The sequence below is a fragment of the Frieseomelitta varia genome, unplaced genomic scaffold, assembly GCF_011392965.1.
Source record: "Frieseomelitta varia isolate USP_RPSP 00005682 unplaced genomic scaffold, Fvar_1.2 scaffold_202, whole genome shotgun sequence".
Taxonomy (NCBI): domain Eukaryota; kingdom Metazoa; phylum Arthropoda; class Insecta; order Hymenoptera; family Apidae; genus Frieseomelitta; species Frieseomelitta varia.
The window spans coordinates 2,228-30,050 of record NW_025109773.1 but is presented as its reverse complement, the minus strand read 5'-3'; the positions used below and the strand labels follow the sequence as shown (position 1 = coordinate 30,050).

Genomic DNA, 27,823 nt, shown 5'->3' with positions numbered 1-27,823 from the left:
GTCTGTGTCTGTGACTGAACTGAATTAATAAGGGTCTGTAATGAAATGTCGATAAATTACCCACTGAGTTTATAGTTTTATAGATTACAGATGACGTGACCTGCCTGCGCCTATCTTCACGCGATACAAGTTATACAAATCGATCCATTTGTTTACGGAGGTCGTCTGCTATCCGATTGCAGTGTTTTCAGATTAAACACTATTATGTTCTAAATCGTTCGTTTATGTGACTTTAAACGGAAACAAAGCTGCAATGCCGGGGACTGAAGTCAGTATCGTTATATATCTTAAATGAAATTACACGTCTTAAACGGGAGATATTAAATATTTGTTTGACAGTTCTGCCTGTTAAGTCGTATCATTGTCAATACAATAATTATATTGTTAATTGGATATTTGAAGGAAGAAAATACAGTAGATATGAATTGAGACTTTTCGATATTTTGTTCCTTCGTTTCTCCTATCGTATAAGCTTTTTCGCACGGTGTAATATTCTCGCATTGCTTAATGATGTAACGATTCTTTATCTAGGACAGTACGACGGAACTCGGGGAAATAGAAAATGTCAGGGTTGTGGTCCGCGTTCGACCTTTGAATGGAAAGGAGTTGGACGGACACTGTAGGAACATAGTACGCGTGGACACGATCAACAGCGAAATAACAGTTGAAAATACGAACGCTGCGCAAGGAGAGCCGCCAAAGGTTTTCTCATTCGACGCTGTCTTCGATACCGATTCCACTCAGGTTGATATATACAATGAAACTGCAAGACCTATCGTGGACAAAGTTCTCCAAGGGTACAATGGAACGATATTCGCGTATGGGCAAACAGGTACTGGTAAAACCTACACCATGTCCGGTGCAAAAACATCACCGCAACTCAGGGGCATCATACCCAATACCTTTGCACATATTTTTGGACACATAGCCAAAGCTCGTGACAACCAAAAGTAAGTATTTCTTGCAACAAACTGTACCTCATTGGTACTTGACTGTTTATTCAATGTTTAATCGACAGATTCCTTGTTCGTGCGACTTATTTGGAGATTTACAACGAGGAAATCAGAGATTTACTTGGCAAAGATCAAAATACCAGACTGGAAGTGAAGGAGAGGCCAGATATTGGAGTATTCGTAAAAGATCTCAGCGGCTATGTAGTCAATAACGCTGATGATCTAGATCGAATAATGTCTCTTGGTAACAAGAATCGTAAGTACTCAGATATCCTTACAAAGTACATCAATTTTGTAAGTTAAGTATTAATGCAAGTTCTTATAGTAATGAAAATGTCTGCACTTCTTACATTGTGCACGATGAACTGTTACAAATGTTCTTATATAATGCATAGGTGTTGTTGGAGCTACAGCAATGAACGTATCGAGTTCACGGTCTCACGCAATATTTACAATAACAGTTGAATCTAGTCAGCTTGGAGAAGATGGCGAACAACACGTTAAAATGGGAAAACTTCATTTAGTTGATTTAGCTGTATGAAATTCTTATTCTTATTCTTACTATCGCATTGTATTTTAGTTTTAATTTTTCCTCTAAGTTGCACCTTGGTGTTCTATAGGGTTCGGAAAGACAAAGTAAAACGAAAGCTTCTGGAGTTCGTTTAAGAGAAGCCACGAAAATTAATTTATCACTCTCCACACTAGGTAATGTAATATCTGCATTAGTTGACGGTCAGAGTTCACATGTGCCTTACAGAAATTCCAAACTCACGAGATTACTGCAAGATTCATTGGGTGGTAACTCAAAAACGTTAATGGTAACTTCATTAATTTTCCTTTTTTCCCCACGAGCATTGTATCATCATGTAACAATTGTATCAATTATCTTCATTTAGTGTGCAAATATCAGTCCAGCAGATATAAATTATGACGAAACTATCAGCACTCTTCGTTATGCGAACCGTGCTAAAAATATTAAAAATAGAGCGAGAATTAACGAAGATCCAAAAGATGCTTTACTTCGGCAGTTTCAAGTTGAAATCGAGCAATTACGCAAACAACTGGAGGAAAATGGTGCCGAAATCTCTGAATCTGAAGATGAGTCTGAAGACTCTGAAGAGACAGGAGAAAAAAGACACGATAAAAAAGCCCGACGTCGGAAAAGTCAGATATTGACGATGGAAGAATTAGAAGACAGAGATATAGATTCCAATGAGAAGATAGATAAAGCCGAAAGAGAAGATAAAAGTCCCGACGACAAAGACGTGATCGAATTAAAAAGAACTCAGTAAGTTTTTAGAAAATTAGTTAAAGGATACTGATAAAAAGCATTTGATAAGTATTGATCATTCCAGGAGCGAAAAAGAAGCATTACGCGAGAAAATGCAAAACCTACAAAACAAGATCTTAGTCGGAGGTGAAAATTTGTTGGAGAAGGCAGAAGCTCAAGAGCAATTGTTGGCTGCTGCGGCAATTGAACTTGAACAACGCAAAAGTAGAGAAGAACAGCTAAAAAAAGCTATCGAAGCAAAAGAAGCTGAACGTATCGACATAGAAGAGAAGTATTCTTCCTTGCAAGAGGAGGCAGCTGGGAAAACTAAAAAATTAGCTCGCGTACATACGATGTTAATGTCCGTCAAGGCAGAGTTATCTGATTTACAGCAAGAACATCAGAGAGAAATGGAAGGGCTTTTGGAAGGGGTCAGAGGTATTGGACGAGAGTTGCAACTTCAAGAGCTAATAGTAAACAGTTACATTCCTGTTCAGTATCAGGTATGAAAATACAAAATTTCATGAAGAAATATTGAGCATCTTCACTAAAAAATTTCTATGTCAATCTATGTCTATTTCAGACGATGATCGAAAGATATGTTCATTGGAACGAAGATATTGGAGAATGGCAGTTGAAGTGTGTAGCGTATACAGGTAACAATATGCGCAAAGCGCAAACTACGCCACCACTGGGAAGTAATAAGGATGTATGTATGAATTTTATAAATTTGACTGTTAAAGTCATCATATTTATAATTATATCGATTTCCAGCAAACTCAACCTGACATGTCAAATATATATCTCTCTTATAACAATGGAATCGACAATACTTTCGTGCAACCGAAAAAGGTAAGAGGCCGATCTGGAGTACCAAGGCCAACTACAGCACATAGACGTACACCACATTAAAGCTATGTTTAATCTATGAAACGATAAAAAAGTATTTATTTTTCACTAAGTATCTTTTTTAGCATCTTTTTAAAGACATTATTCTAATTTATTTTTGTTTATACGGTATTAGTAGGAAATCAGTATTTTTTGCATTTTTGCAATTATATATTTATTTCTATTTTTAATTAAGTATGTTCGTATTAATCTAAAGTATTACATAGAAGTAAACGATATATATATATATACGATATAATAGGACAATATTTAATTAACAAGGTCGATTTATTATAAAAATTATAATTTCTGTGCTGTAGAATCATTCAAGTACAACTTGAAATTAATTAATACGAATTAATTATTTAATTTTAATTTGCTGATTTACATAAATTATTATATGATGGAAATGACAACTTAATTTGATAAACTTTAAGATTAGTTTGACTCGGGTGATTTTCATACATTATACACATCATGAAAAGAACAACTATAACACTAAGATTTTATGTTTTATGTACTTAGATACATTTTTCTGTGATGTCTATGAAATATTAGATGACGAAATTTGAATCAATAATATAAACTTTCATAGAAACTACATTTTCATATTTAATAGCATGCCACATAAGTTACTATTAAATAGAGAATTGGTATAAAGATTTTAGAGAGAAAAAAGTATGTGCTGTACCTGTGTGATAAAAAATAAAATGTTTTGCTCGATATAGGAATATTAGAGATAAATGTAACTAAAAACAACAAGAATGCAATCTTCGTCAAAAACTAATCAATCTTGTGTCTTTTTACATTGCCATTTATGTATATTTTGATAAAGACTAGATTTCTTAGCTAATAATAATATTACAGTATTTCTACAACATTTTTTTATTTAAGCATTTTATGGTAATTTTTTGAAGAAAACAAAAGTAATTTGAACTTCATTTAAAAACTAATGTGTATCAATGTCATTAATCATTTATGTCGATAAACTTATAAAAAAATAGACAAAATGATGAAAGCATATCTTTACGGCAAATAGAATTTTAACTGCATTTAGATTTTTTATTCTTTATTCGCTACTATTAAATATATTAAATATAATTTATTTTGTGTTTTAACTTTTTATGAAAATTCATACATTCTTTAAGTACTGTGATAATAATATTTTTATTATTCTCGATTACCTAAGTATTACTTAATACAATTAAGAACATTAAATGTTTATAATTATTATTGTATGTTATGCTTTTTTTTATATAATTTACGAAATAAAAATAAATAATTATAAACGTATATAGTTTTCTGAATATATATTTTCTTTATTAAAGCTTCCTATCTAGGAAAGTTTCCTAAGCATAATATAAACATTTAGTTAATAGCTTTTGTTTTTATCTCGATATTCTTCAATCCATTTCCTAATAAAGAAGCGATGATATTTCCGTGCTAAAACAACACTATATGGATCATTGGCATCGCTGCTTCTCAAATCAAGATGATGTGCACTTTCTGGTATTACCACAGCTATTGCTGAAGATGATAAGTTTCGTAATACCCCCCCACTAGACCACGGGTCCATTAAACCATTGCTATAAATGAAAAACGAAAAACGAAAGATTGGATTATGAACAATACTTAATTGTATTTAATGCTATATATTATAAATATATCAAATTCAAATTTTTCAATTGATGATATATGACCATATACCTGAAAATAATATTTGTTGCGGTAGACAGGTCTTTACATCCGTATTGCTCGCACACTAGATTTGGTTGTGGTTTTACTGAATATTGTTTTACGCAATCCTTGGTATATTCATCCAAATTCCATGGACGAGGTTCAAACATGTCATTTACTCCATCTGAACATATTGGCATCACCATTTCTGTACAAGCTTGAAAAGACCATCCAACAGCGCCCAACTCAGGCGTAGAATCATTTAAATTTAAACACTTTGTTTCTTTAGTATAATTAGTAAATATACTAATTGCTTTGTGTATTGCTGTCAGCAATTCCATTCCTGCGAGTGATTGATTTGTTAAATGTTTGCATACAGCCTGTAGTAAGAATGATATTTTGATATTATTTTAAATAAATAAACAAATAAATAATTTTATTGATATTGATCATGGTACAATGGATTAATTGCAAATTAAGATACTCACATTAACAGGATAAGCAGGTAACGGTGCCAAGAAACTGGCATTATATGGATAGTTTACTACAGCAAGGTTTGTATAAATATCTTCCAAATAAGAAATTAACTGCTTGACATCACTTGTATTTTTTAATGGTTGACATAGCTTCCAATTATCTGACAACCATTTTTTTCCTTTGTCTATTTCAAAAAATACAGAATAGTTTAAGAAATACAGGGAGATAGCACAAATAACAAGCTATCTTATTACCGTTTGATGTTATATTATAAATAACATTCCATGATTTACGAATAAGTTTTGGACAATTTGAATGAGCTATTTTAAAATCTGATGTAACTATGCGTAAAAAAGCTTCACATTCTGTAACTCCACTAAACTGCAATATTGGAGCTGAAGACGCAATTGCTCTGTAATTTTGTATATATTATATGTATATTATGCTTTATATATATTATATATTGTATTTTATATTGTATTGTTTCACTAACCCTTGCACAATATGAGGATATTTTATGCGTATCCATGCACTAAGCATGCCACCATACGAACCACCAAAAACTATGACAGGACTATGCTTATATTCTGGTTTAGATCTCAAATATTGAATCAGATCAACATAATCCTCGAGGGCTTGTTGAGATGTTAAATATCCCAAGTGACTCAAATCTGCATAAGACTTATTACTGTAAGGCATGGATTCTCCATAGTAACGATGTTCAGCAAAAACTAGTAAAGCTCCAAATTCTGGTGCGATATCCCACATAAAACCCTGTAGAATGTAACAATATTACAATTTGAAATGAGTTAATGGATAATGGATAATTGAATGAAATATATTGTTGATATAGTCATATTTATTATTCCATGAATTGTAGAATACTTACTGTATTCTGAGCAAAAGTTTCAATGTTACCTTCATTCCCAGTATAAAAAAAAATAGGTGCATCTTTTGGCTTTTGCCATGTATTATTTAGAAGATACCGTAATTTAAACGTATCTAATACTGAGAAGCTAAAGTGATCCACCTGTGATGTATTTAAAACAACTTAGTTTCAATACAAAAAGAAAAAAATATAACTAACACTCAAACATGTATCTAGAACAAGATCAAATAATTGAATAATTTAAAAAGTGAAAGAAAATTTTTGTATGATCGCAGATACATGTGACAATTGATATATGTATATATACTAAATGGACCAAGCTAATTATGTAAACATGTAAAAATTGTGTCGAATATTACTGGCAGAAATGGAAGTAAAAGTTAATAGAAGTACATACTGGCATATCAATTGTTTTAATCTCATATTTGTACTTCGCGCTGTGCGATTCAATCTGAGTGCGCAATTGCTCGTGATAGCTCCTGTAAAACCTATTTAAAAAGGCATATTGCACGGCAGGTTGGCATAATGCAATAAAAATTAATAGTAAAATATTGTGGGCCTTCATCCCAAAATGCATGTCAATGAGTTTTATTTAGATTCCAACTGAGTGAACGAGTTTATTTGCCATAGAACAATAACGGACTTCACAACGTTTCTCTATGTAAGGTGTATCAAGAGTATTACCTAAAACGATATTCAGATTAGATATAATTATAATTTTATAATATACCTTGTATTTACAATATAATCTTGGCAAGATGTACGTTAAATATTCTTTTAATATTATTTAATATTATTCTTTTAATATTATTTATTCGGCAAGATTCGTAATATTGTGCACATATGTCACTACTCAATTAAGCGAAGTGTGAACGACTATTTTTCAACGATAAGATATATGTAGTCCGTTTTACTTTACATTATAAATAAATATTATCTTATCACCTTAATTTTACGTACTTCTTGATATATAACACTTTAGATATTTTTCATAAATAACATTACAATACATGCTAAATGTATTTGAAGTTAACCGTAGTTTTTAATAATAACGTCGTTAGATGGAGTTGAAAATAGAACATGTGAGATATAATGTAAGAAATATATATATATATATATATGATAGTGCAAGTAATATTAAATGAGTGTAATGAAAGAATGAAAAATTAATATTATTGCTAATACATCTAAAAATACAACCATTCATTAAATAGATCGTTTGATTGTAAAGAAATCATTAATTGCATCAAGCATGCTCTGTCAAAACAAATACTGAAGTTCCCAGAATACAAATCATAAGGTAAGTAGATACATATTCAGATAAATATCATGCTCATTTAAAGGAAACTCATAGCGAAGATGTCAATTTCAAAGCTGTTACCAAAAATGTCTCATTAAACAGGTAATTATTGTGGGTTCAAATCATAAGTTAAATATCTAGCAGGTAAATACTATAGCTGTTCAATTGAGAGAAATATCAGAATCACAATCATTCAATGTATTGTTCATTTATTAGTATGTGCATTCATTTATCTATCTATCATTCTCTTCAATTATTCATTCATATATCCACAAAGATACAATAAATAGATAGATACTAATAAATGAACAATATATTAAGTGTAACTTTTTTTTTGGTACTTTCCATAAAATCTGTGGTACTTATCTTATAATTTGAATATTTATCTGTTTTAATGAAACACTAAAGTTTTGGTCAATATTTTCGATGTTTCCCTTAAATACTATGATACTTACCTTGGTACTTATTTAATTCTGGGTACTTAACTGCTTGTTTGGTGCCCTCTTTGTGACTAAACAATCAGTTTGATTGAGAGATGTAATTTAATTATTAAATGTATTGGCAATAGTATTATTTTTTGTTTTATTTTATATATTATTTTTGTCCATTATTTCATTATTTGTTAATTACAATTACTTCAAGTCTTCATGTAGAACACATGTCTACTTGTCTACATGTTTGTTTTCCACATTTTTTTATTTATTAGTCATAATAAAAATTATAATCATATGTTATATATAACAATTTTAATTTTATTTTAATTACATTATATTAAATGTTAAATGTTTTCTAAGAAAAATTTGTAATTATTATATATATAAATATAAACGTGAAATAATTAATTATATTAATATAAGTATGTAAGGTTTTAGTTAATTTAATCGAAGTAATTAATAGACACTGACATAAAATCTTTATTACAAAAAATAAATTAATTCATTCTACATACAAAAATACAACTAATATTAATAATACTCTCTATTCAGTGATGATTTAATAATTATACTATTATTGAAAATTATTATTATCAAAGCATAACACTAATGACACCGGTAAAAATTAATAATGTATAATGTACAGCATATAATGCATAAATGTCATAAATCTCATTTAAAATCTTTAAAATAAATTTTCAAAGTATACATTTTTGATCGAGAACAATTTTTTTAAAACTGTTCTTTTCTTTAAGAATTCAAAAATGCTTATTAATAATTAATTTTGAAATTGGTATTAAAATTTTACAAAACCAATTATAATAGAATAATTTGATAATTAAGAGTGTTATACACATTAGATTGATCTTAGTTTATAAATTATAAGAATAGAAAAGAATTATGGCTTCTTAATTCATTTACAAAAATGTTTACATATATTAATTTGTACAAAATATTTTATATGTACGAGCTCAAAAATTTAAATAACATCAACGAAGAATTTGTACACATTTAACTTTGTTCGAGTTAATACTTTAAATGCCAGATAAATATAAATTCGTTCAATTTCAATGTTCAATATATCTGTGTAATTTGACTTCGTACATCAAACATAAATGTAAAATTTTTATATATATATTTATAACATAAATTTCTAATAACGTCATTTTAATATCTATTTTGTACAATCTTAATATTAGTACTTCTAATTTCTTTTAGGATATATAAGTTGTAAACAATATTTGTAATACTCAAAAGTGTACTTAGATAATCTTAATTATTATGAAGTTATATTTATTGTATTAAGAAAGAAATCCAGTCTTGCATTAAAATATTATGTCATAATGTTCGGTAAGAACATGTGACTAAATGTCTCACTACAAGAGAACTTATTTATACTCTAGATATAGACATTTTATAAAATTGAAATAAAATTAATAAATCTTAAAATAATTCTCTCTTTACAAGTTCACATTCTTTCACAAATAATATATAAATGTTAGTAATCATAATTAGTACTCTATTAATTAACCGGGAGTTGTACTTTCGTATTCTCGTTTAGAAAATTATGTTATTGTTTGCTGTTACTTAGTAAAGTACAGCAAATAAGTATCATTAATTCTATTAATATACACTTATAATTTTTAGTTAATTGGTCCCTAATACAAAAAGTTTTCTAATAGAGTGTTGTACAATAAAGTGCTTTAAATTAAAAAAATATCTAGCCTCTTCTAACTACTGTTTCCTTCTAAACTATATTGCATATTAATATATATGTATATACACGCATACACACATATATAAAGATATATGTATATGTATACATATACATATATACGCATATATATATATATATTTTAACTAAATATTAATATATACTTCAACATTTATTTTTGTACTTCTGTGCATGTCGCATTTGTTCCATTTTTTTAGTATACTGACATTCAATTTCTTTAAGTTTTTGTTCTTGAGTAGTAACAATTGCATCAAGTTTTTGTTGTGTTTGATTCATGGCTCTTTTATACCCTTCTTCTATACGTTTACATTCCTCTCTAAAAAATTTCTCTCTTTTCGCTGCATATTCCTAAAATAATTGAGAAGTAAAGGAAAATTATTAAAAAAGATGAAATAGATATAGTTCATTTTTGTCACACAGTTACCTTGTAATTGTTCGCAGTACTTTTTGCTGACTGATATTTACTTTTTAATTTATCGATATTACTCTTTATATCTTCTTCTTTTTCTTTCAATGTTTTTATTTCTGTTTTCAAATTTTCTTCACTTTCCTGTAACTGCTGTAATTTATTATTCATCTCAACTTCTTTATCTTTTATTTCCCTAATTTCTCTAACCCATTCACTGATAAATTTAGCCATCACATCTTTCTCTTCATTCACATCAGTTTCTTTCTGCTTTAATTCCTCTTGTAACTTTTCAATCTCCAACTGTTTTGCTAGCAGTATTTTACGACAAGTTTCAATCACTTTCTGCATTTCTTCATAATATTTGTTTTTTAATTTTAATAAAACTGTTTTGTATGTTTCTTCCAATTCGTTCCTTTTTTCCCGATTGTGTTCCTCTATACGTTTAAGCTCTTCGTGTACCTTTTGTTCCATCTCTTCGTGTAACTCTTTTATCATACTTTCCCTTATTTTTAGAAAATCTGTGCCATCGTTTGAACTGCGCGGTGATAAATTTAATTCAGGAAATATTTGTTTTTGATGCTTAACATACTGTTCAAATTGTTTTGCCTGATTTTTTAACTTTAATACAAGTTGGTCTCTCTCCACTTTTGTTTTCTCAAAGTCCTTTAATCTTTCTATTTCCTCTTCCTTTCCTTGTAAATCTGCTTCTAGTTGTTTGATTTTTTGTTCCATGGCATGAATACTTTTTCTTTCAACTTTGAAATGGTTTATGTCAATACTCAATCGCGTTGCCAAATCTTTATAGTGAGAAAGATCTTTTTCCAATTCATATTTTGAATTTGATATTTCACTATTCTTTTTTAACCTACTCTCGAAATTTGCAATTATTTTTTTTGTTTCCGATAGTTCCATCTCTAACTGTGAAATTTTATCCTTATAAACGTTTGTTTCGCTAATTAAAGTCTCACACTTATTTTTTAAACTTTCATTTTCTACTTGAAACCGAGATACTTTTAATTTTACATCGGAATCTTCGATTTTTAAATTTCGCTTGATATTTGACAATTCAGAATCAAGTTTCGAAATTTTTGTAATAAAATTATTTCTCTCACTAATTGCATTTTCATATTTCTTTTTCCAAGATTCTTGAGATATTTCCACTTGCGCTATCTTTAATTTCGCATCGTCTAACGCAGATTGATATTCCAACACTTTTTTCTGTTCTTCAACTGCAGCATGTAGTTTATCTTCCAAACGTTTACAATCTTCTTCTAACTATAAATATATTAAATTTGATAACTAAAGCATAGCAAACAAATAATAACACGCAAAATATATATACCTGATTTATTTTCTCTAAATGTTCAGAACAATGATCTGGCAAATAAACACTTATTTCTTGATTAGGGTGTGCATTGCGTAATTCATTTAAAGCTTCCTCTTTAGCTGTAAACATTAAATTTACGATAATTAAATCTTTATTAATAAAAAAATTTGTTATTTTATATATTACACATTCTATTGTATTAAATTTTATTTACTTAAGCAATATATTATCCTTACCCTTTTCAATTTCTTGGTGAATCTTCTTTATATATTCGTCTTTCTTTTTCCTTTCATAATTCAAATCTTTTTCTAAATCAATTATTTTACTTCTGTACATGTCACACTCGTTCATCAATTTTTCTACTATCTTTGCTTGTGCCTGCAAGTCACGTTGATATTTTTCTATCTCTATTTCTCGTTCTTCTAAGTTAACATATTTTTCTCTTAACATTTTGATTTCAGATTTATGTTCACTTATTAACTGTTCCTTTGTACTACAGACATCTATATACAACTCTTTAACACGATCCAATTCTTTTTGTGTTTGTTCCAATTGCACGCTATAAATTAAAACATTTTTTTCATCCATTTTAAACAACATGGTATTAAAAGTACATAAATAATAAACAAAAAAAATTATTACAGAAATAATAATAAAAAAAAAATTATTACAGAAATAATTATAATAGAAACAATGTCTACGATAACTTACGATAATTGCATTACTTCAACTTGTGCTTCTTGCCTGACTCTTTCTACAGCTTTAGCATGTATTTCCAAATATTCTTTATTGTACTCATCAATGGCATCTTTCTCTTGTTGATTTATACTTTCTTGATGTAATTTCATAAGTGTTTCCTGATTAATCGCTATTGTTTCCTTTAATTTTTGTTCTAACTTTGTTTTTTCTTCTCGTAACGATTCACATTGCTTTTTTACATCATTAAGATGATTGGATAACTTTTGTATTTGAGTTTTTGCTTTTAAAGCTTCATCCGTAAGTACAGATTTCAATTCTTGTTCTAGTTCATTAACACGTTTAGCATATCGAGCTGCTTCCTGTCGACACACATCTGCTATAGTTAAAGCTTTATCAAGTTCTTTTTCTTTCTGCGATAGAGTATTTTCCAATCGAGTTATTTCCTTCCTTTTGATAGCTTGTCCAGCTAAACACCTATATGATACATAATAAAATTAATATTGCAATACATAATTATTTGATACAATGAAATTATTTTATCAAAACAAATTACCTTTGCAATTCGCCTTTTAATTTATTCGTAATATCATCATAAGGCTTTGATTTTGATTTATTATGGAAATCACCCAATTTCATCTGTCTAATAGAATCTGATTCTTCCTCTAATGTTGTAGCTAACAATGAGTCATACTGTACTGCATCACTTTTTGCTATCTCTAATTTATTCTGTAAATATATTATTAATTGTAATATGAATCTTATACATTCTAAACATATTTCAGAATATATACAGTGGATTGAAGCTGTTTTTCAAATGTAAATTAATGCTTTAAATTACCTGTAACTCTTGAATCATTTTTTGCATTTCTTCTTTTTCCTGCGTCAAAACTTTAATTTGTGCTTGAAGCTGCATTACTTGCTGAGCATTATTTGTAGCCATAAGATTCCGGCACTGTGCCTGACTTTCTTCTAGCGCTTGTGCCAGACGATTCATCGTATCTCCTTTCTCCACCATCAATGTTTCATTCGTCCTCCGTATATCAGCTAATTTATTTTCCAAAGCAATATAAGATGTTTCCTATTAAAATTCAAGAAAATCAAATAAATAAAATTGTGATAATTTAATGAATCAAAAACTAATTCTTCTAGCGTAAATACGAATTTTTAATAGCGTTATCATGCAAAAATATAAGCAAAAATCAAGGAAATTATATGATTATAATTATAATTTTGTATAAGAGCATTATAATTGTAGGAAAATACAATATTATGAACTTGCCCATATACAATGAGTGTTGGAATCCACATTGAGCAGCTATGACAAATATTGTTGTAACTATTGTTGTTATTATTATTATTATTAATATTATTATTACATTTGCAACTTAAAATATGTTAATGAATAACAAAATTTTAGCGTATCGCTATTTGTACAGATTATGTGTATTATAGAAAAAAAATTCGCTAAAATTTTGTTATCTACATCTATATCTATGTTACAAGTAAATATGATTAAAATTTAATACATAATATAATATAAGAAATACCTTTGCATTAAGTTTGTCTGTTAGTACATCAATTTGAATTTGCATATTTTTCATTTCAATTGCATGCTTTTCTTGTGCTTGTTTCAAAAATTTTTCATGTGTTTTATCATTTGCTTGCAATGCTTGTACTCTTTCTAATACAACTATTTTTTGTTGTAATTCTATTACAGAATCTCTGGCGATATTTAATTCCTCTGTCATCTGAATTTTTTAATTTGTGTAATTAGGTAATTAATACACATAATGTTATTGTAACAATAAAACTATTCTGCAAAAAAATACAGGAGACATCTTACATGTTGATTAGTTTTCTCCAAAATTGCATTTTTTTCCTTTAACGATGTTATTTGATTCTGAAGATCTGCAATTTCAGCTTTTGCATCAACTGCAAAGAAAACATGAGATCTAAACATGAGACATAATCATTTATACAGATAATCTTTTAATATTAACATGCTTCATTAGATCCTACCTAAAGCGTGTTGCGTTTGATTTCTAGATATGTTTGATCTTTCGATATCAGCCTGTAAAAGTGTTATTTTTCTACTAAGCTGAAGCTTCTCTTCTTCTTTTTCCAACTGTAGTTGTTGCAACTCTTCCGTTAATCGTTTAACTTCTTTCACTCGTACTGTATATAAAACTTCCAATTGTTCCTTACTATCATACTCTGCTATTTTATAAGCCATACTATCATCATCGGTTGGTCTACCATTTGGACTTGTTTTGTAACAATGATTTATGTGATCAGATGTAAGATTATCACCACCTCCAAATTCATGAATTTGCTTACAATGTACATTATTCTCATATCCATCGATATAACCATTATTTGAACAATTTTTATCTTGAGCATAATGATTAGCTGGCGTCTGATAATTATATAAATAATTTTCGTTAAAAGTATAGTCTTCGACTTGCGTTCTCATGTCTTTAGGAAATGCACAGTTTGGTGGTCTTGCCAGTTCATAAGGCGTTTCTGCAGTAATATTATGCATATCATTATCCCTATTGTTATTAGAACACAGAGCATCAGGTTGACCATATACATTGAAGTCTCTTTGCATGCTAGAGATTGAAGGAGCAAGTTCCAACTCTGATCTGTGATTCATTATGCTACTGTCATAGTTGTTTGAATTATCGACATGATCGTAAGTGTCAAACTCCTTTTGCAATTGAGATACTGTATGGTCTTTGGATGATACAATTCCTTGAGAAGAATTTAATGTCGTATTAGAAACTTTTGCTCCTTTAGTGCTATCTTGATAATGACTATCATTGATAGAACTGGTATCAGATTCTTCATCTAAATCATCAAACGCATTGTCCAAGAGATCCTTGATCTGAAACAGCAAGTTGTTAGAGTCACAAGTTACAAACTTTAGTTTTCTGACTAAACCATATGTCAGGTGAAAGATCCTGCAACAGTGAAAATAAAGAAAGATGCACCTCTTTGCTACGTTGCTTGGCATCCTCTTGCTCCTCATCTTCCTCTAAGCCTTGTGTATTTGTATTTAGTTGAATATTTTCTGAGCCTAGAAACAAGCTCAGACTTGGACCCTCCATTCCTATCGTCTGGCATGCACGAATTTATCATGAAAACCAAACATTTACAGCCAACATATTTTTGTTTATAACGTCATAACCTACACGTAACAAGTGGGTCACAAAAAATAAGTTTGGACTATAATCCCTGGTTTAACGATGGTTCACAAAGTCTTGGTAAGTACATTTTTCACTAATCTCGACAAGTTCGCGACAAACAATCCCGGGATTGTTCAACTTTTTCAATGATTATGCACTCTGCAATTTGCTTGTAAACAATCTTTGAAAAGTCAAACAGTAGTACAGGAAGCCTAAATGCGGAAGTGAGCGCTGCAACTATCTCGGCTCTCCTATTGGCTCCTTCTCTAGAGTGTCACTAGCGACTGTGCCATCGTATTTTCTTCAAGAAATCCTTCCATTCTGAAGGATTCGTACGTAGGTATACGGGCATATTGATAATGATAACTTCAATGTATAACGTATGAGAAACAACGTCAGTTTCAGGATGAAAGCGGTGATACAACGCGTGACACAGGCTAGTGTTTCAGGTAATGATTAGGTTATACGTGTTTTGTTGTAATAACTAACTTACGCCGTTTTAAGAAACAAGAATAAAAAAGGAAATGTGAAACGTTGGGTTTATGAAATAAAAATTATATATCATGTTGTATTAAATTTGACGATATGTGGTTAAAATAGATAATTTCTTTTTTATAATAATACATATTAGACAATTATAATAATACATATTAGACAACATAATTTTACATAAAGTGTAATGCCATGAAATAATGCATTAACATGCATTTCAATTCGGCTTCATTCAGAAAACATATTATATCTATTATGTGTACTTGGTTCATTTTCCATTGATACACATCATTATATAGACTAATTTTTCAGTTGATGGTGAAATTATTAGTAACATTGGCAATGGTCTCTGCGTCTTAATTGGCATTAAAAGAGATGACACGATAGAAGATATGAAATATATGTAATATATATTTACATATTGCTACAATGAATATTTTAAATACAATAGTCTAGTTCAGTATAAAAAATAAAAAATGAAATGTTATTTTTCTTAGAGTGAGAAAAATATTGAATATTAAAATGTTCGATGATGATAATAATAAGAAATGGAATAGAAGTGTTATGGATAAAAAATATGAAATATTATGTATTAGTCAATTTACGTTATACCACACTTTGAAAGGAAATAGATTAGATTTTCATAAAGCAATGCCTGCTCAAGGAGCCGAATTATTTTATAATACCTTTCTTACTGAACTTGGTAAAAATTATAAGCCAGAGTTAATCAAAGGTAAATAATTTAGCAATGTAAGCAACTTCTTATGAAAGTATATCTTTTGCATTGAGATAAAGTAAGAATAAAATGAACTGTAGCCACTCTATTATTAAGATGCCTGTTCAGCGTTCGGAGGAAATAATATATTCATTTTAACAAACACTTTCTGCAGATGGTAAATTTGGAGCAATGATGGAAGTTGATATAAGAAACAGTGGACCTGTAACATTAGAAATAGAATCTCCACTAAAACCTAGTGAATCAAACCAGTCTAACAATGTACAGTGAATATCAATATGGAAAGTCAAAAGTAAAATATACAAACGTATAACAGATAGTATTGTATTTTTATGAGTTTTTCAAATTCCTTCCTTTTATTTATATTGTACACCAATGTATTTTATAATTTAATATTTTACTTTTTAATATTTTTTTTGCTGAATTTTTCTTATGGTATTAGTACGTGATAATTTGAACCAAATTGATTTCTATACAATTTTATAAATGTAATTTTTTTTATATATCTGATATTGTATATTTTATATACAACGCGATATTGATTATTACTCTATTGGAAACATTGCTCTGTATAAGCGAAATATCGTTTATAAATCGTTGCACAAATGTTACTCCGTCGTATTAGATTATTGATACTGTTACAAGATTGTTGATGTCAAAAATACTCTGTGCAATATAATGTAGGGAGCTACTTTGATCATCAGAGTATGTGACAGAACGCGGTACTTATATATATGTATATTAAATAATGTTAGCATGAAATTCGTTTAGATAATTTTTTTACAATTGTGTAAATGAAAAATATGTAATTTTAAGTGCACATTATCATCGTGTATGAAATTATGCAAAAGTATGATACGAGTGCCACTTTGCATTGTATTAACATTTTTAATGTTTACGTAGTGGCAAATATCCCGATGTGTAAGTACGTATATACGTTGCATTCAGTGTTTTTTATTACTTCGAAAACTATCGTTTCTCTTTCAGCGATGAATATTACCGTCTAAAAAGTACCTATACATTTATTATCCAGAGATGAGACAGACAAAGATTATTTAAAAAGACTTTGTTTACTATTCTGCTCCGACGTTTGTACAGAATATTTAATTGTTAATCATTGAGATACAATGGAAATCGAGCAGAACGAAGACGAAAAGTCAGTAGCTACAGAAAATGAACATTCGCAAAGTACGTACATATTTTTGTTAAAATATGACTTTGTTAAATAACAATTTGTCAGTAATAATGGACGATTATATTCTAGATAAATCTGACGCCTCTTCGCAAACAGAAAATATAGAAAATACAAAGGACATGCAGCCTGGGGAATTGAAAGCTACAAACACTGGAAATGATGAATCGGTTTATTCGCGCCAGGTATGTACAATGATGGTTTTTTAACATGATCTTTGTAGTCGCGTAGCAATGATCTTTAAACGTATATATTTACTTTTCAGACGCGCGAAACTCAAACGGACATCACGGATATGGAGACGGTAGAAAAATTGAAAAATCGGTTAGATACTTTAATGAATTCCTTGGCTATCTTATCGGCAGAGAAATCTAAAATGGAAGCGAATTTTCAACAGGATAAGAAGCAACTGAGAAGCGAACGAGACGAAGTGAGTTCGTACTGCAGTGTACGTATTCATTTTGCATTATATTTCGTTAAATGTAGTATGGTTACAGTGTGAGAAAGTAATTAAAGATTTGAAGGAAAAGTTGAAGAAAGCGCAAAATACGAATTACTCCGAGATCGAGCATATGAAGTGTAAATTGATCATGGAACGTCACGAAAGGGAAAGAGAACAGGCCGATCATGGGAAAATGATAAAGTACGCGATGTGATGTAAAAGATATATTCGTTAAGGTTTAAAAAATTTTGCTAAAGGCAAATTTCTTTCGTTCTCAGAGAACTTCAGAAATTGTTGCACGACGAACGGCGAAATAAAGAACAACTTGAGATACAAGTAAAAAGTCAGTTCGCTCACAAAACGCAGTGTAAAATACTTGAAGCTGAATTGGAAATAACTAGAAACAAGCTTAAACAGGCGGAAGAAGCAGCTAAAGAGACTCCTCCAATTTTACTATCGCTCCAATCTGAAATGGCACTGATGAAGAAACAACATTTAAATGCGATACACGAAGTAATTTCAAGAGACAATTTTCGTGGTACACTTGTGAAATTGTTTCGTCTGTCACAGCCACGGGAATAATGAATTTATTCCACAGGAACAAAAAAGAGCTGCTGCTGCGGAACAACAAGCCAGAGCATTAGCAATGACTCACGAGGCAAGAGTAGCTGGCTTAGAAGCAAGATTGGCTGAACTTTCAGAAATTGTCGGAGGATATGATAGACTCAGACAGCAAGATCAACAAGCCATACAGAAATTGAAAGAGCAATTGGTTGGTCTACAAGATTCTGAATATGATTATATTATGTTAAACAATGAACCTGAAGAAATCATTTCTAAGATAAAAAGTCTTTACACTAAATTGTTAGATTTCGATAATAAGAAAAGCGAATCAGCGCACGTCAAATGTTAGTCAATTGAAAATATTCTTCTTTTACATATGATTTAATGTATATCGTGTATAATTACTGGTAAATTTTGTTTTCAGCATTGTTACATAGTTTAGATTTATATGATAAACAAGAAATTATTGACTATAAAGAAAAGTACGAGACTCTGTTGCAAGAGTTCGAAGATTATAAACAACAAATGAAATACAGCAACATTGGGAATATATCGTATAACATTCAGAGTCAAAATATTGCGTCGTCGTTGCACGATAAAAATCATAAAGCGCAGTTGCATCTTTTGAAGGCGCATAATAATAATTTGGAAGAAAGAATACGTGTTTTGAACAACGAAATTGTTACTAAAGAGAGGGAATTACAACTAAAATTGGACAGTCAGGAAAAGGCAAATTTTTTTTTTTATTTAATCAATCGTTGGTAAATTAAGCCAATTACGTTTAAAATGAACGTAACTTGAACAACAAACTGGTTATTTTTGCAGTCATCTCAAGAAGAACGCGAGAAACTGAAACATTTGTTGCTACAGAAAGACAATGAATTTCGTAATAAAATATCTACGTTAGAGCAACAATTACTACGTCAACGAGAACGATCGATGGCTCTCATCGAAGAAAAGGATAAAGAAATTTTAGCCTTAAAAACATCGTTTCACGCGTTAGTACCGAAAAAGGAAAATATTGCCGAATATAAATCAAATACATCAAAATATGGAAACGGGGCAGAACCTATTACCGACTTGGTAACAGGATTGTTAACAAGCGACAGCCCTCCAATATTGCATTACAGCCAAGAGTTAGCGAGAAAAGAAGTGCAAGTATCAGCATCTAGGAAAAAAGTTTTAGAGCTAGAAGCTACATTGCGGGAAAAACAAAGAGAAATCGTACATATAAAAGAGAAGCAGAAGGAAGATTCAAAAACTTTGCAAGCTCAAATCGAACGGTAAATTTCAGTCTGATAGTAAATTGAAGAAATTGCAGGATATTTACGTACGATTATCCTGTGGTGTTTCAGACTCGAAGCTTGCAAGTCTCGGGAAGGTGCAAATCTTGAATATTTAAAGAATGTTTTTATAAATTATTTAACTACGAACGACGTGTCCAGTAAACGTCATATGCTGAACGCTATTTCCACAGTATTACGTTTTACTCCGGAAGAATTAAATAAGGTAAAACATTAATTCATACTATATATAAAAATGTATAAAAAATGATTAGTAAATTTAATATATATCATGAAAGTTATTTTTTTATTATATTTTCAAATATCTCAAATAATATTTGAACAATATGCATTATGTGTACTAATAATGTGTTCATAAATTAAAGTTAAATATCTATTTATCAATTTTTAATCATACTGGAATATATATAATTATTTTTTGAGATTCACGTTAAATTATTCGTGTACTACAAGAAATTATCTCTTGATACAATGTAACAAAGAATGTAAAATCATTGCACGACATTCCTTATTCCGTGTTTATATGACTTTAAGATATTTGAAAAAATATAAGTTGAAGAACAATTGTAGAACTCTTGTAGTTTAAACGTATTTACATTTTTTATCAAGATATATAAATAAACTATAATTTGTACTTTGAACAAACGTATATTATTATTTCAAACCATCACTATATCGTTTCTTTAATAGTAAGGGTCATAGTAATAAAAACATTGACAGTGAAATGGAAAACAATTTAGAGCGAAATTTATGCAATCTCACACGTATACTTATATATACTTATCGTAAGTCTAGGAAGAAATAAAATATAAAATTTACCATCAATTTATATTACTTGTAATCTTACAATTATATTATGTAGCAAATATGGACAACCTAGAAGGAGAAATGAAGCTCTTTGTTGACATATGTAAGTATGTTGTATTGGATTGATGCAAAAGTTCGTCCCGTTTTCTGACCAAAATTTGAAGAAGAATTTTATTTACTAAATATTACATTTCATCAATATAGTATGTTCCGTTCGATGATCTTTCCCCATTTTTTCGGTAGCTGCATGATCCCGCATTCATAGAAGTTCTAAGGTTTCTGGTTGAAGAACTGATCAAGGTGACTTTTGCAGTTTTTCAAGCAAGTAAAGTATTTGCCATCTGAACTTTTTTGATTTGAATAAATGGTAATCGGAGGTCGAGTACGGTGGATGGACCACAACATTTCGGCCAAGTTGTAAAAGTTTGTGTCGAGTGACCAAAGACACGTGTGGTTTAGCATTGTCAACTAATTTAAGCTAATAATTGTTGGCTAATTCAGGCCGCTTCTGGTCTTAGTTGTGAACAGTATTTCTCCGAATTAATGGTATGATTTTTAGATAACAATTCATAATAAATCCTTCCAGTCCCGCCAAATGCATAGCATAACCTTCTTCAGATGTAAACTGGCTTTTGCGCTGTTAAAAGAACGTCACCGCGCTTGGACCATGATCTCCTCTTACGCTTAACGTTATTATACACAATCCATTTTTGAAAGTGGATTGATTTCGTTGCGCTTCAATAGAGACTCTCAAGCAGAAATTCGGTTGTATCAAACTTTTCTCTGTTTACTAATGAGACATCTATACATCAACCCTGTTAACCATTCCAAATTGACGTAATCGCCCTGATTTGACTGTTGACTGGTTGATTCCAAGAATTTCTCCGATCTCTCGAGCCGGTCGTCCAGAGCGTGGTGCATCACTAACGATAAGATTAAAATTGTTTTCACAAAACTGTCTGAACCACTGACGACACGTGGAATCGTCAATGGCATTCCCCACCGCACACAGCGCATATCTTCTTTTTCGTCTGCGTCGTTTGTGTCTCCTTATATTCTGCCACTTAATAAAACTTAAACCCAACCAAGTAACACAATTTTTTTTTCTTCACAAGTACTCGCTGAAATTCTTTCTATTGGACATCAAAACTATGCATGCACGAAGTAGATAACACTTCGGTTTTGCGAAGTCCATCAAGCATCAAAACTGGACGAACTTTTGCACCTAACCCAATACAAAGTACAATGTAGATTTTAATACAACGATCGATAACTTTGTCATTATATGGTGAAACTTGCGTTGTTAAAGGAATAATTTTAAATGCACATCGATATTTACTGTTTCTATCACTGTTAGTTTTCAGATGTGTGCAATTATCCTGTAAAATTAAAAAAAAAAAAAAAAAAAAACATTCAATACGCACCACGTATATACTCCGTCGTATTTATTTATACTCCAGATTTATGTTACGTGCATTATGTACAAAAAACAAGAATGACTAAATTGTGACGACACGTTTGGCATGTATGTATTTAGCGTTTCATCCGTCGATGAAAGAGAAAAAGAAACTAAATACAACTTATCGATAATGTCTTTGATAAGTTTCTTTTTTAATGTACTCATGTGATTGTACGCATTTTTTTTTCATCGAGGATCTGTACATCTCGAAGCTGCTAAATATTTCTCCCCCACATAATTCTCTAACAACGTATATTCGTTTCTTCTCACCGGTAATAACACGTCTTCGAAGCGGAAAATCATATCGTCTATGTACAGATTAAAAATCCACGCATCGTTTTCTTTTTTTTTTTTCTTTTTTCTTTTTTCGTCGTCACACATCGTTCGTCGTTCTTGACTCGTTTAATAAAATACAGGCAAACGATTATCAAATGATCACGGCGTCGTACTCTCGAAATCGATCGTCACTCGATTTGCTTACTTTAACAATACATAATTCTCGCTAAACGTCGTTCCCGTGACACTCTTCGACCATTGCGTTCACACCAAAACCTTTGCAAACAACGAGCTGTCTACTTGTCGAGAATAGGCGAACTTTACAATTACAGACTTTCACTCTGACAATATTTACACGCAATTTCTACCACTTTTCTTCCTTCCATCCTTCTTTCTTCCTTTGTTTTTTTTTTTTTTTGTTCTCTATCCTTTTATCTTTATCACCTCGTGATGCGCGACTAAAACGTTTTATTTAAGTATCTTCAAGGCATGATGTACACCTGTTCGATGGTTGCATTTCAGGCTCAGAATGTCGGCGATTGTCAACACAGATTACAACATTTTATTCGATAACATTTGTTCAATAGCTTTATAATTAATAATTAGACATCGGTATATAATATATATGATTCTTTAATATGTATATATATATATATATTTTTTTTTTCCTTCCGCGAGAAATATTCCTCGCGAATAATTACTTCTTATTTATCTGCTCTTTCTGAAAATTTGTAATCGGCTAAGATTCTTCCTCCTTTCTCTCTTTCTTCCTTTCTTTCTATAACGCGTTATAATGATGGTATAGAGTAATAGTAATGTAACTACAGAGGCCCTTAAACAACATTTCCCCGAGATGAGTGCGTCTATTACGTTGGAATAACATCTGTCGTCTTTGTGCACTTCGTCGAAAAATATCTGTGCTCTCGCATCATTCGTTCAACGGTTAAAATTTACCTTAAGAGAGGGGGGAGTGGAAGGTGGGAGGATGTGTGTGTGTGTGTGTGTATGAGAGGAGGAGGAGGAGCCATATTTTCCTTGAGATCAACGAAGCATTTCACGTCTTTCTCACGATCGATTGTTTCCCGTATTATTTGCAACTGTCGTTCCTTTCTTCCTTTCTGTCTCAATCTTTCTCAATCCGTTTCTTCTTTATTATAATCTTAATACAAACACTAACACGATATTTTATACAACAATAATATCATACCTATATTATAATATTTGCGATGATGATAATGATGATGATGATGATGATGATATAAATTACTATACCGTTGGTATACATTATCTTACAACTTGTATTAAAATTATAATAAATCCAAGTCCAAGACGGACTTATTTCTTCTTTCTCTTAAATGTGTGTGTGTATTTTTTTTTTCATTTTTGTAAAGATATTTTTTATCCTCTTAGATGTTAAACGTTCCCTATCGATGGTTTATCGATTTAATCCTATTATAATCTTATCGGTTAACGTCTTTATGCGAAGCCTCTAAAAGCAAAGAGAGTAGAATTGAGTCCGTCAATGCGACGTTGCATTGTTAGACCGCGCGTGCAGGGAAACGAATCTTCTCGTTTTAAGCAAGATTAGAAATCTCGAGTAAAATCACAACGTGGTGGTGCACGTCGATCTCGTAACTCTCCTTCTTCCGAGAACAACGACAACACAAACGTAGGCGGTAAAACTCGTTCATGGGTCATCCCACAAGTAATGCGATTTTTTTCTAACGAGTATTGCAGGAGTCTTACGCAGCGGAATAAAGGAGAGCAAAAAAAGAAAGAAAAAAGCCGACAGAAAGCTTGCTATGCTTGATCGATTATCGTATACTACTAATTAATAATAAGTATGTATTAGTAAAAAAAAAAAAAAAAAACAGAAAAGAAAAGAAAACTACATTATTTATGGGATGATTTAATGTATGTACATTAGGTATAACCGTTTGCGGTCCCATTCGAGTATTCTTCGAACTGTACTCTGACAATGAGATTAACTCTACGGAATCAATATACAAAACACTTAACGGGGAGAGAGAGAGAGAGAGAGAGAGGGAGAGGGAGAGAGAGAGAAAGTCACGCGTATATATTACGTGCAAAACGCCAGTGTGTCGTTTTCGCAGTAACGGTAGTACTAATAGTAATAAACTGTAGGTGGATGATACCGCAGACGGTTAACATGTTTACGATGTGCTTTCACGATTTGGCTGACATCGCTGAACGAAATGAGATACATTGCCCTGTTGCTTCGAAATTTGCAGCAACACATTATCCTACAAGGCTAGGTAAATCCGCGAATTCCTCGGAGGAGCATAGCAAATAGCTGAGACAAACAGGCTGGCGTTTCTTTTGTTGGAGCAATGTGACATTTTACGATTGTTTGCAATTTGTTACGAGCAAGTGATTACAGATAAACAAACCGCAACAGACTCATCCTATCTTCGCCAACGCTACTTTTTGTATTTACGCTGGTCTATATTATTGTTGGAAAAGAACGAACGAACCATTCTCACGGGAAACGGTGAAAGAAGAAAAGAGAGGGCTCTCTCTTCAAGTAGGCAACGTGTTATTTCGAATAAAACGTAGAGAAGCATTGTTTCTTAAACAGTTCATGCTAGTAATTATAATAATTATAAAACATAGAGAAGCTGTTTCTTAAACAGTTCATGCTAGTAATTATAATAATTATAAATACTTAAAATTAATAATATTAACAATTATTAATTGTAATAATTATGCTTGTAAAGAGATAAAAATATTTACCGACTCGTTCATCAATCGCAACAACACGACTCGAGCATTTGTTTAACTTTATACAAAGGCATAGTTTTTACGAGCCTTGTTCAATTTTTTTTTTTCTTCTCTTACTTCCTTGAATAGCGATGATTACGCACTGGTGCCATAATTACGACAGAAATTTTCAATGATTAATTAAAATCTTTACTAAAACAAAATTGAATGCAAATGGATTATGATCGAGATGATGAAAAAGCTTGACAGTTTGGAAGTGAAATTTACCTTCAAGTATCATTCCACTAATATCGAGTTACTCACACGTTTGGAAAAATTGTATCTTTTATTCGTGGGTAATTCTGTTGCAATTTCTTTCCACATCATCGTTTGCTAAATGACTCTTGCTTGCGTTGGTTCGTCAATTAGAATTAACGTTGCACACGCGTAAATACAAAATACCTTTTTGAAGCACACTTCGAAGCTCTTAGGCATTTCCCCCTTTGTTTGAATCTCGCCACGACACGTAAATACACGTTCGTTGCAAATGTCACAGTGCTCTGCTCTGTGTCTTACTCGATAATTCTTTCTCACTATACTAATGCCTCGTATCATCCGGATCGTTCTTTAGAAAATGTAACATGTGTGTGTTCGCGTGAATGAAAAATCTGTCGCCACGTCTGTGGCAAATTTGGTCCAACAACTGGTTCTCAAGTACAAGTTAAAAAGTTAATTGTAAGTCGGAGTTAAAAATCTGTCGGCGGCGATCGAATCGTTTGCATACTTTGTTCATGTATTTACAAAATTCACGAATCTTACGTACGTATGTGTATATATATGCAAGCGTGCGTGTGTATACTCTGAGTACACTAATAACATAACCTTCGTTTTCATGCACACGGTCAAAGGTTTCGTTGAAGTTCAAAAAAAGAGAAGAATATTTTTACACAGAAAGTAATCCCACGAAAATTGGTCAGCGTAAAATATTGTAATACTGCGTTTCGATTAGATTTTTACACTACGAAGCAATTTTCCCAGGTGAGGAAACAACGTGCAGACGACATTTGCCATTAATTCTCGAAGTTTTTCAAATACCATTGAGGTTAATTCGATTAATACGTATTTGAAATGTAATCAACTATATGTACATATTATATGACTTTCTCAATATCTGCCATTTGTTTTTATTTCTTTTCAACGGCAATTCAATTTTCAATTCAAACGTTTAAAACTTATTTCGACTAATATTTGCGGAAAAAACAGTAGCAACTACAAATACTCATGCGGCTTCGTTATTTTTCTTCTTTCGTACAATTTTCATCGAACGAGCAACGAGACGACGAAAAACGCGAATCGGTAATTACGATGATTAAATTCATCGTACAGCGGGAAAGTATCTTTAAATATTTCTGAATTTAAAACTAAAAAAGCGGAGAGAGAGAGAGAGATCAACTCAGAGAGAGAGGAAATCGCTTACACACTTAATTCGATATAGGTATACGTGTATTGAATATGTTCATTTTACGTTTTGAAAATTTTGAAAATGCGAACTCTAGTTAGTATCGTCTGACGCATAATTTATAATATGGCACTGGATACCTCTTTCAAGAAGACGATGCTTTTGCGTTTCGTAATTAGACGTGATCGAACGAAAGAAAAAAAAAAAAAAAAAAAAAAGTTCCCAGAAAGAATATCTGTCGAGTTTTATTACACGTAAGTGTACGATTGAAGTACTGTGTGAATTTAAGTTTGCAAACGACCGTGCGCAGATTTCGACAGATTTCAATGCCTCGCAATCGACCTGTTGCTCTTATGATATCTGCTTTATATACGTACATACATACATACGTGCGTGCGTACATATGTAATATCGTGCATTTAGTATACTTGCATTTGTGTAAGCTGTTAATTATTTCGTTACACGTGTTTCTTAATGTCCCCTTCGTCTCTTGTTCCTTTTTTTACGTTACGATTTTATTATCTTTATTACCTATGCATGTGTGTACATGCGTGTGTATACTTTCCCCTCCCAAGTATGGTGCATCGATGCTGTACATTGTACACGATAATGATAATAATAATAATAATAATGACAATGATAATGATAATGATAATGATAATAATAATAATAATAATGACAATGATAATAATAATAATAATAATAATAGTAATAATAATAATAAGGATTCACAGTATATTTACTATACAGAACTGCATCTTCGCTGCATCTATTAGTCATCATTTATTACTCTTCCCATGTTCGATATTATATTCCATAACGTTATTCTGCGTGTGTACGATATATATCGTTAATCATTATGTCGGTATAATTTTTTTTTTTTTAAATATCTTTAGAAACAAGGAATAAGAGAATGACTATAATAGATGAATAGCAACTTAGAACGTAATAAAAATACATACAATACTATAAGTAATAAGAGTAATAAAAAACAAGAGAGAGGAGAGAGAGAGAGAGAGAGAGAGAGAGAGAGAGAGAGAGAGAGAGAGAGAGAGAGAGAGAGAGAGAAATGAAGATGGTGGTGCACAGGGGTCCGTTGAAGCGCGGTCGCTTCTTTTTATACTT

General features: G+C 31.0%; 5 protein-coding genes and 1 long non-coding RNA gene across 13 annotated transcripts; 4 read left to right on the top strand and 2 right to left on the bottom strand.

Moving 5' to 3' along the window:
- Positions 1–113: 113 nt before the first annotated feature.
- On the top strand, positions 114–4,404 carry LOC122526890 (kinesin-like protein KIF3A). Its single transcript, XM_043650524.1, has 9 exons — positions 114–268; positions 532–950; positions 1,019–1,209; positions 1,349–1,488; positions 1,574–1,771; positions 1,850–2,241; positions 2,309–2,726; positions 2,807–2,932; positions 2,998–4,404. The coding sequence occupies exons 1-9, from the start codon at positions 254–256 to the stop codon at positions 3,133–3,135; spliced, it is 2,037 nt and encodes a 678-aa protein (XP_043506459.1). The 5' UTR covers positions 114–253; the 3' UTR covers positions 3,136–4,404.
- Positions 4,405–4,406: 2 nt separating this feature from the next.
- On the bottom strand, positions 4,407–7,253 carry LOC122526892 (lysosomal Pro-X carboxypeptidase). 3 transcript variants are annotated; one of them, XM_043650528.1, is made up of 8 exons: positions 7,115–7,253; positions 6,552–6,838; positions 6,155–6,295; positions 5,759–6,039; positions 5,520–5,677; positions 5,277–5,449; positions 4,819–5,168; positions 4,407–4,697 (listed from the first exon to the last, which is right to left on the bottom strand). In XM_043650528.1, the coding sequence occupies exons 2-8, from the start codon at positions 6,729–6,731 to the stop codon at positions 4,484–4,486; spliced, it is 1,497 nt and encodes a 498-aa protein (XP_043506463.1). In that variant the 5' UTR covers positions 6,732–6,838; positions 7,115–7,253; the 3' UTR covers positions 4,407–4,483. The 3 variants fall into 3 exon arrangements, with proteins under 3 accessions (XP_043506463.1, XP_043506462.1, XP_043506461.1); XM_043650527.1 differs by having other exon boundaries at positions 7,100–7,236; XM_043650526.1 differs by lacking the exon at positions 7,115–7,253 and adding an exon at positions 6,904–7,050.
- Positions 7,254–7,258: 5 nt separating this feature from the next.
- On the top strand, positions 7,259–8,044 carry LOC122526895. Its single transcript, XR_006306238.1, has 2 exons — positions 7,259–7,556; positions 7,863–8,044. It is a non-coding gene; the product is annotated as an uncharacterized LOC122526895 (long non-coding RNA).
- A 762-nt stretch (positions 8,045–8,806) lies between these two features.
- LOC122526889 (centrosomal protein of 152 kDa-like) lies at positions 8,807–15,284 on the bottom strand. Of its 2 annotated transcripts, XM_043650522.1 has the most exons (12): positions 15,052–15,284; positions 14,078–14,945; positions 13,902–13,990; positions 13,606–13,806; positions 13,338–13,373; positions 12,897–13,136; positions 12,612–12,784; positions 12,071–12,532; positions 11,596–11,918; positions 11,375–11,478; positions 10,048–11,307; positions 8,807–9,971 (listed from the first exon to the last, which is right to left on the bottom strand). In XM_043650522.1, the coding sequence occupies exons 1-12, from the start codon at positions 15,166–15,168 to the stop codon at positions 9,768–9,770; spliced, it is 4,077 nt and encodes a 1,358-aa protein (XP_043506457.1). In that variant the 5' UTR covers positions 15,169–15,284; the 3' UTR covers positions 8,807–9,767. The 2 variants fall into 2 exon arrangements, with proteins under 2 accessions (XP_043506457.1, XP_043506458.1); XM_043650523.1 differs by lacking the exon at positions 13,338–13,373.
- Positions 15,285–15,453: 169 nt separating this feature from the next.
- Positions 15,454–16,793, top strand: LOC122526894 (D-aminoacyl-tRNA deacylase 1). Of its 5 annotated transcripts, none has more exons than XM_043650531.1 (5): positions 15,454–15,586; positions 15,646–15,695; positions 16,051–16,141; positions 16,236–16,471; positions 16,629–16,793. In XM_043650531.1, exons 2-5 carry the CDS (start codon positions 15,653–15,655, stop codon positions 16,742–16,744), a joined length of 486 nt encoding a protein of 161 aa, XP_043506466.1. In that variant the 5' UTR covers positions 15,454–15,586; positions 15,646–15,652; the 3' UTR covers positions 16,745–16,793. The 5 variants fall into 5 exon arrangements, with proteins under 5 accessions (XP_043506466.1, XP_043506468.1, XP_043506464.1 ...); XM_043650533.1 differs by having other exon boundaries at positions 15,469–15,586; positions 15,652–15,695; XM_043650530.1 differs by having other exon boundaries at positions 15,495–15,582.
- A 198-nt stretch (positions 16,794–16,991) lies between these two features.
- Positions 16,992–22,193, top strand: LOC122526891 (GRIP and coiled-coil domain-containing protein 1). Its single transcript, XM_043650525.1, has 10 exons — positions 16,992–17,395; positions 17,462–17,662; positions 17,739–17,851; positions 17,932–18,096; positions 18,164–18,309; positions 18,387–18,621; positions 18,707–19,016; positions 19,097–19,401; positions 19,498–19,955; positions 20,028–22,193. The coding sequence occupies exons 2-10, from the start codon at positions 17,602–17,604 to the stop codon at positions 20,191–20,193; spliced, it is 1,959 nt and encodes a 652-aa protein (XP_043506460.1). The 5' UTR covers positions 16,992–17,395; positions 17,462–17,601; the 3' UTR covers positions 20,194–22,193.
- Positions 22,194–27,823: the final 5,630 nt, after the last annotated feature.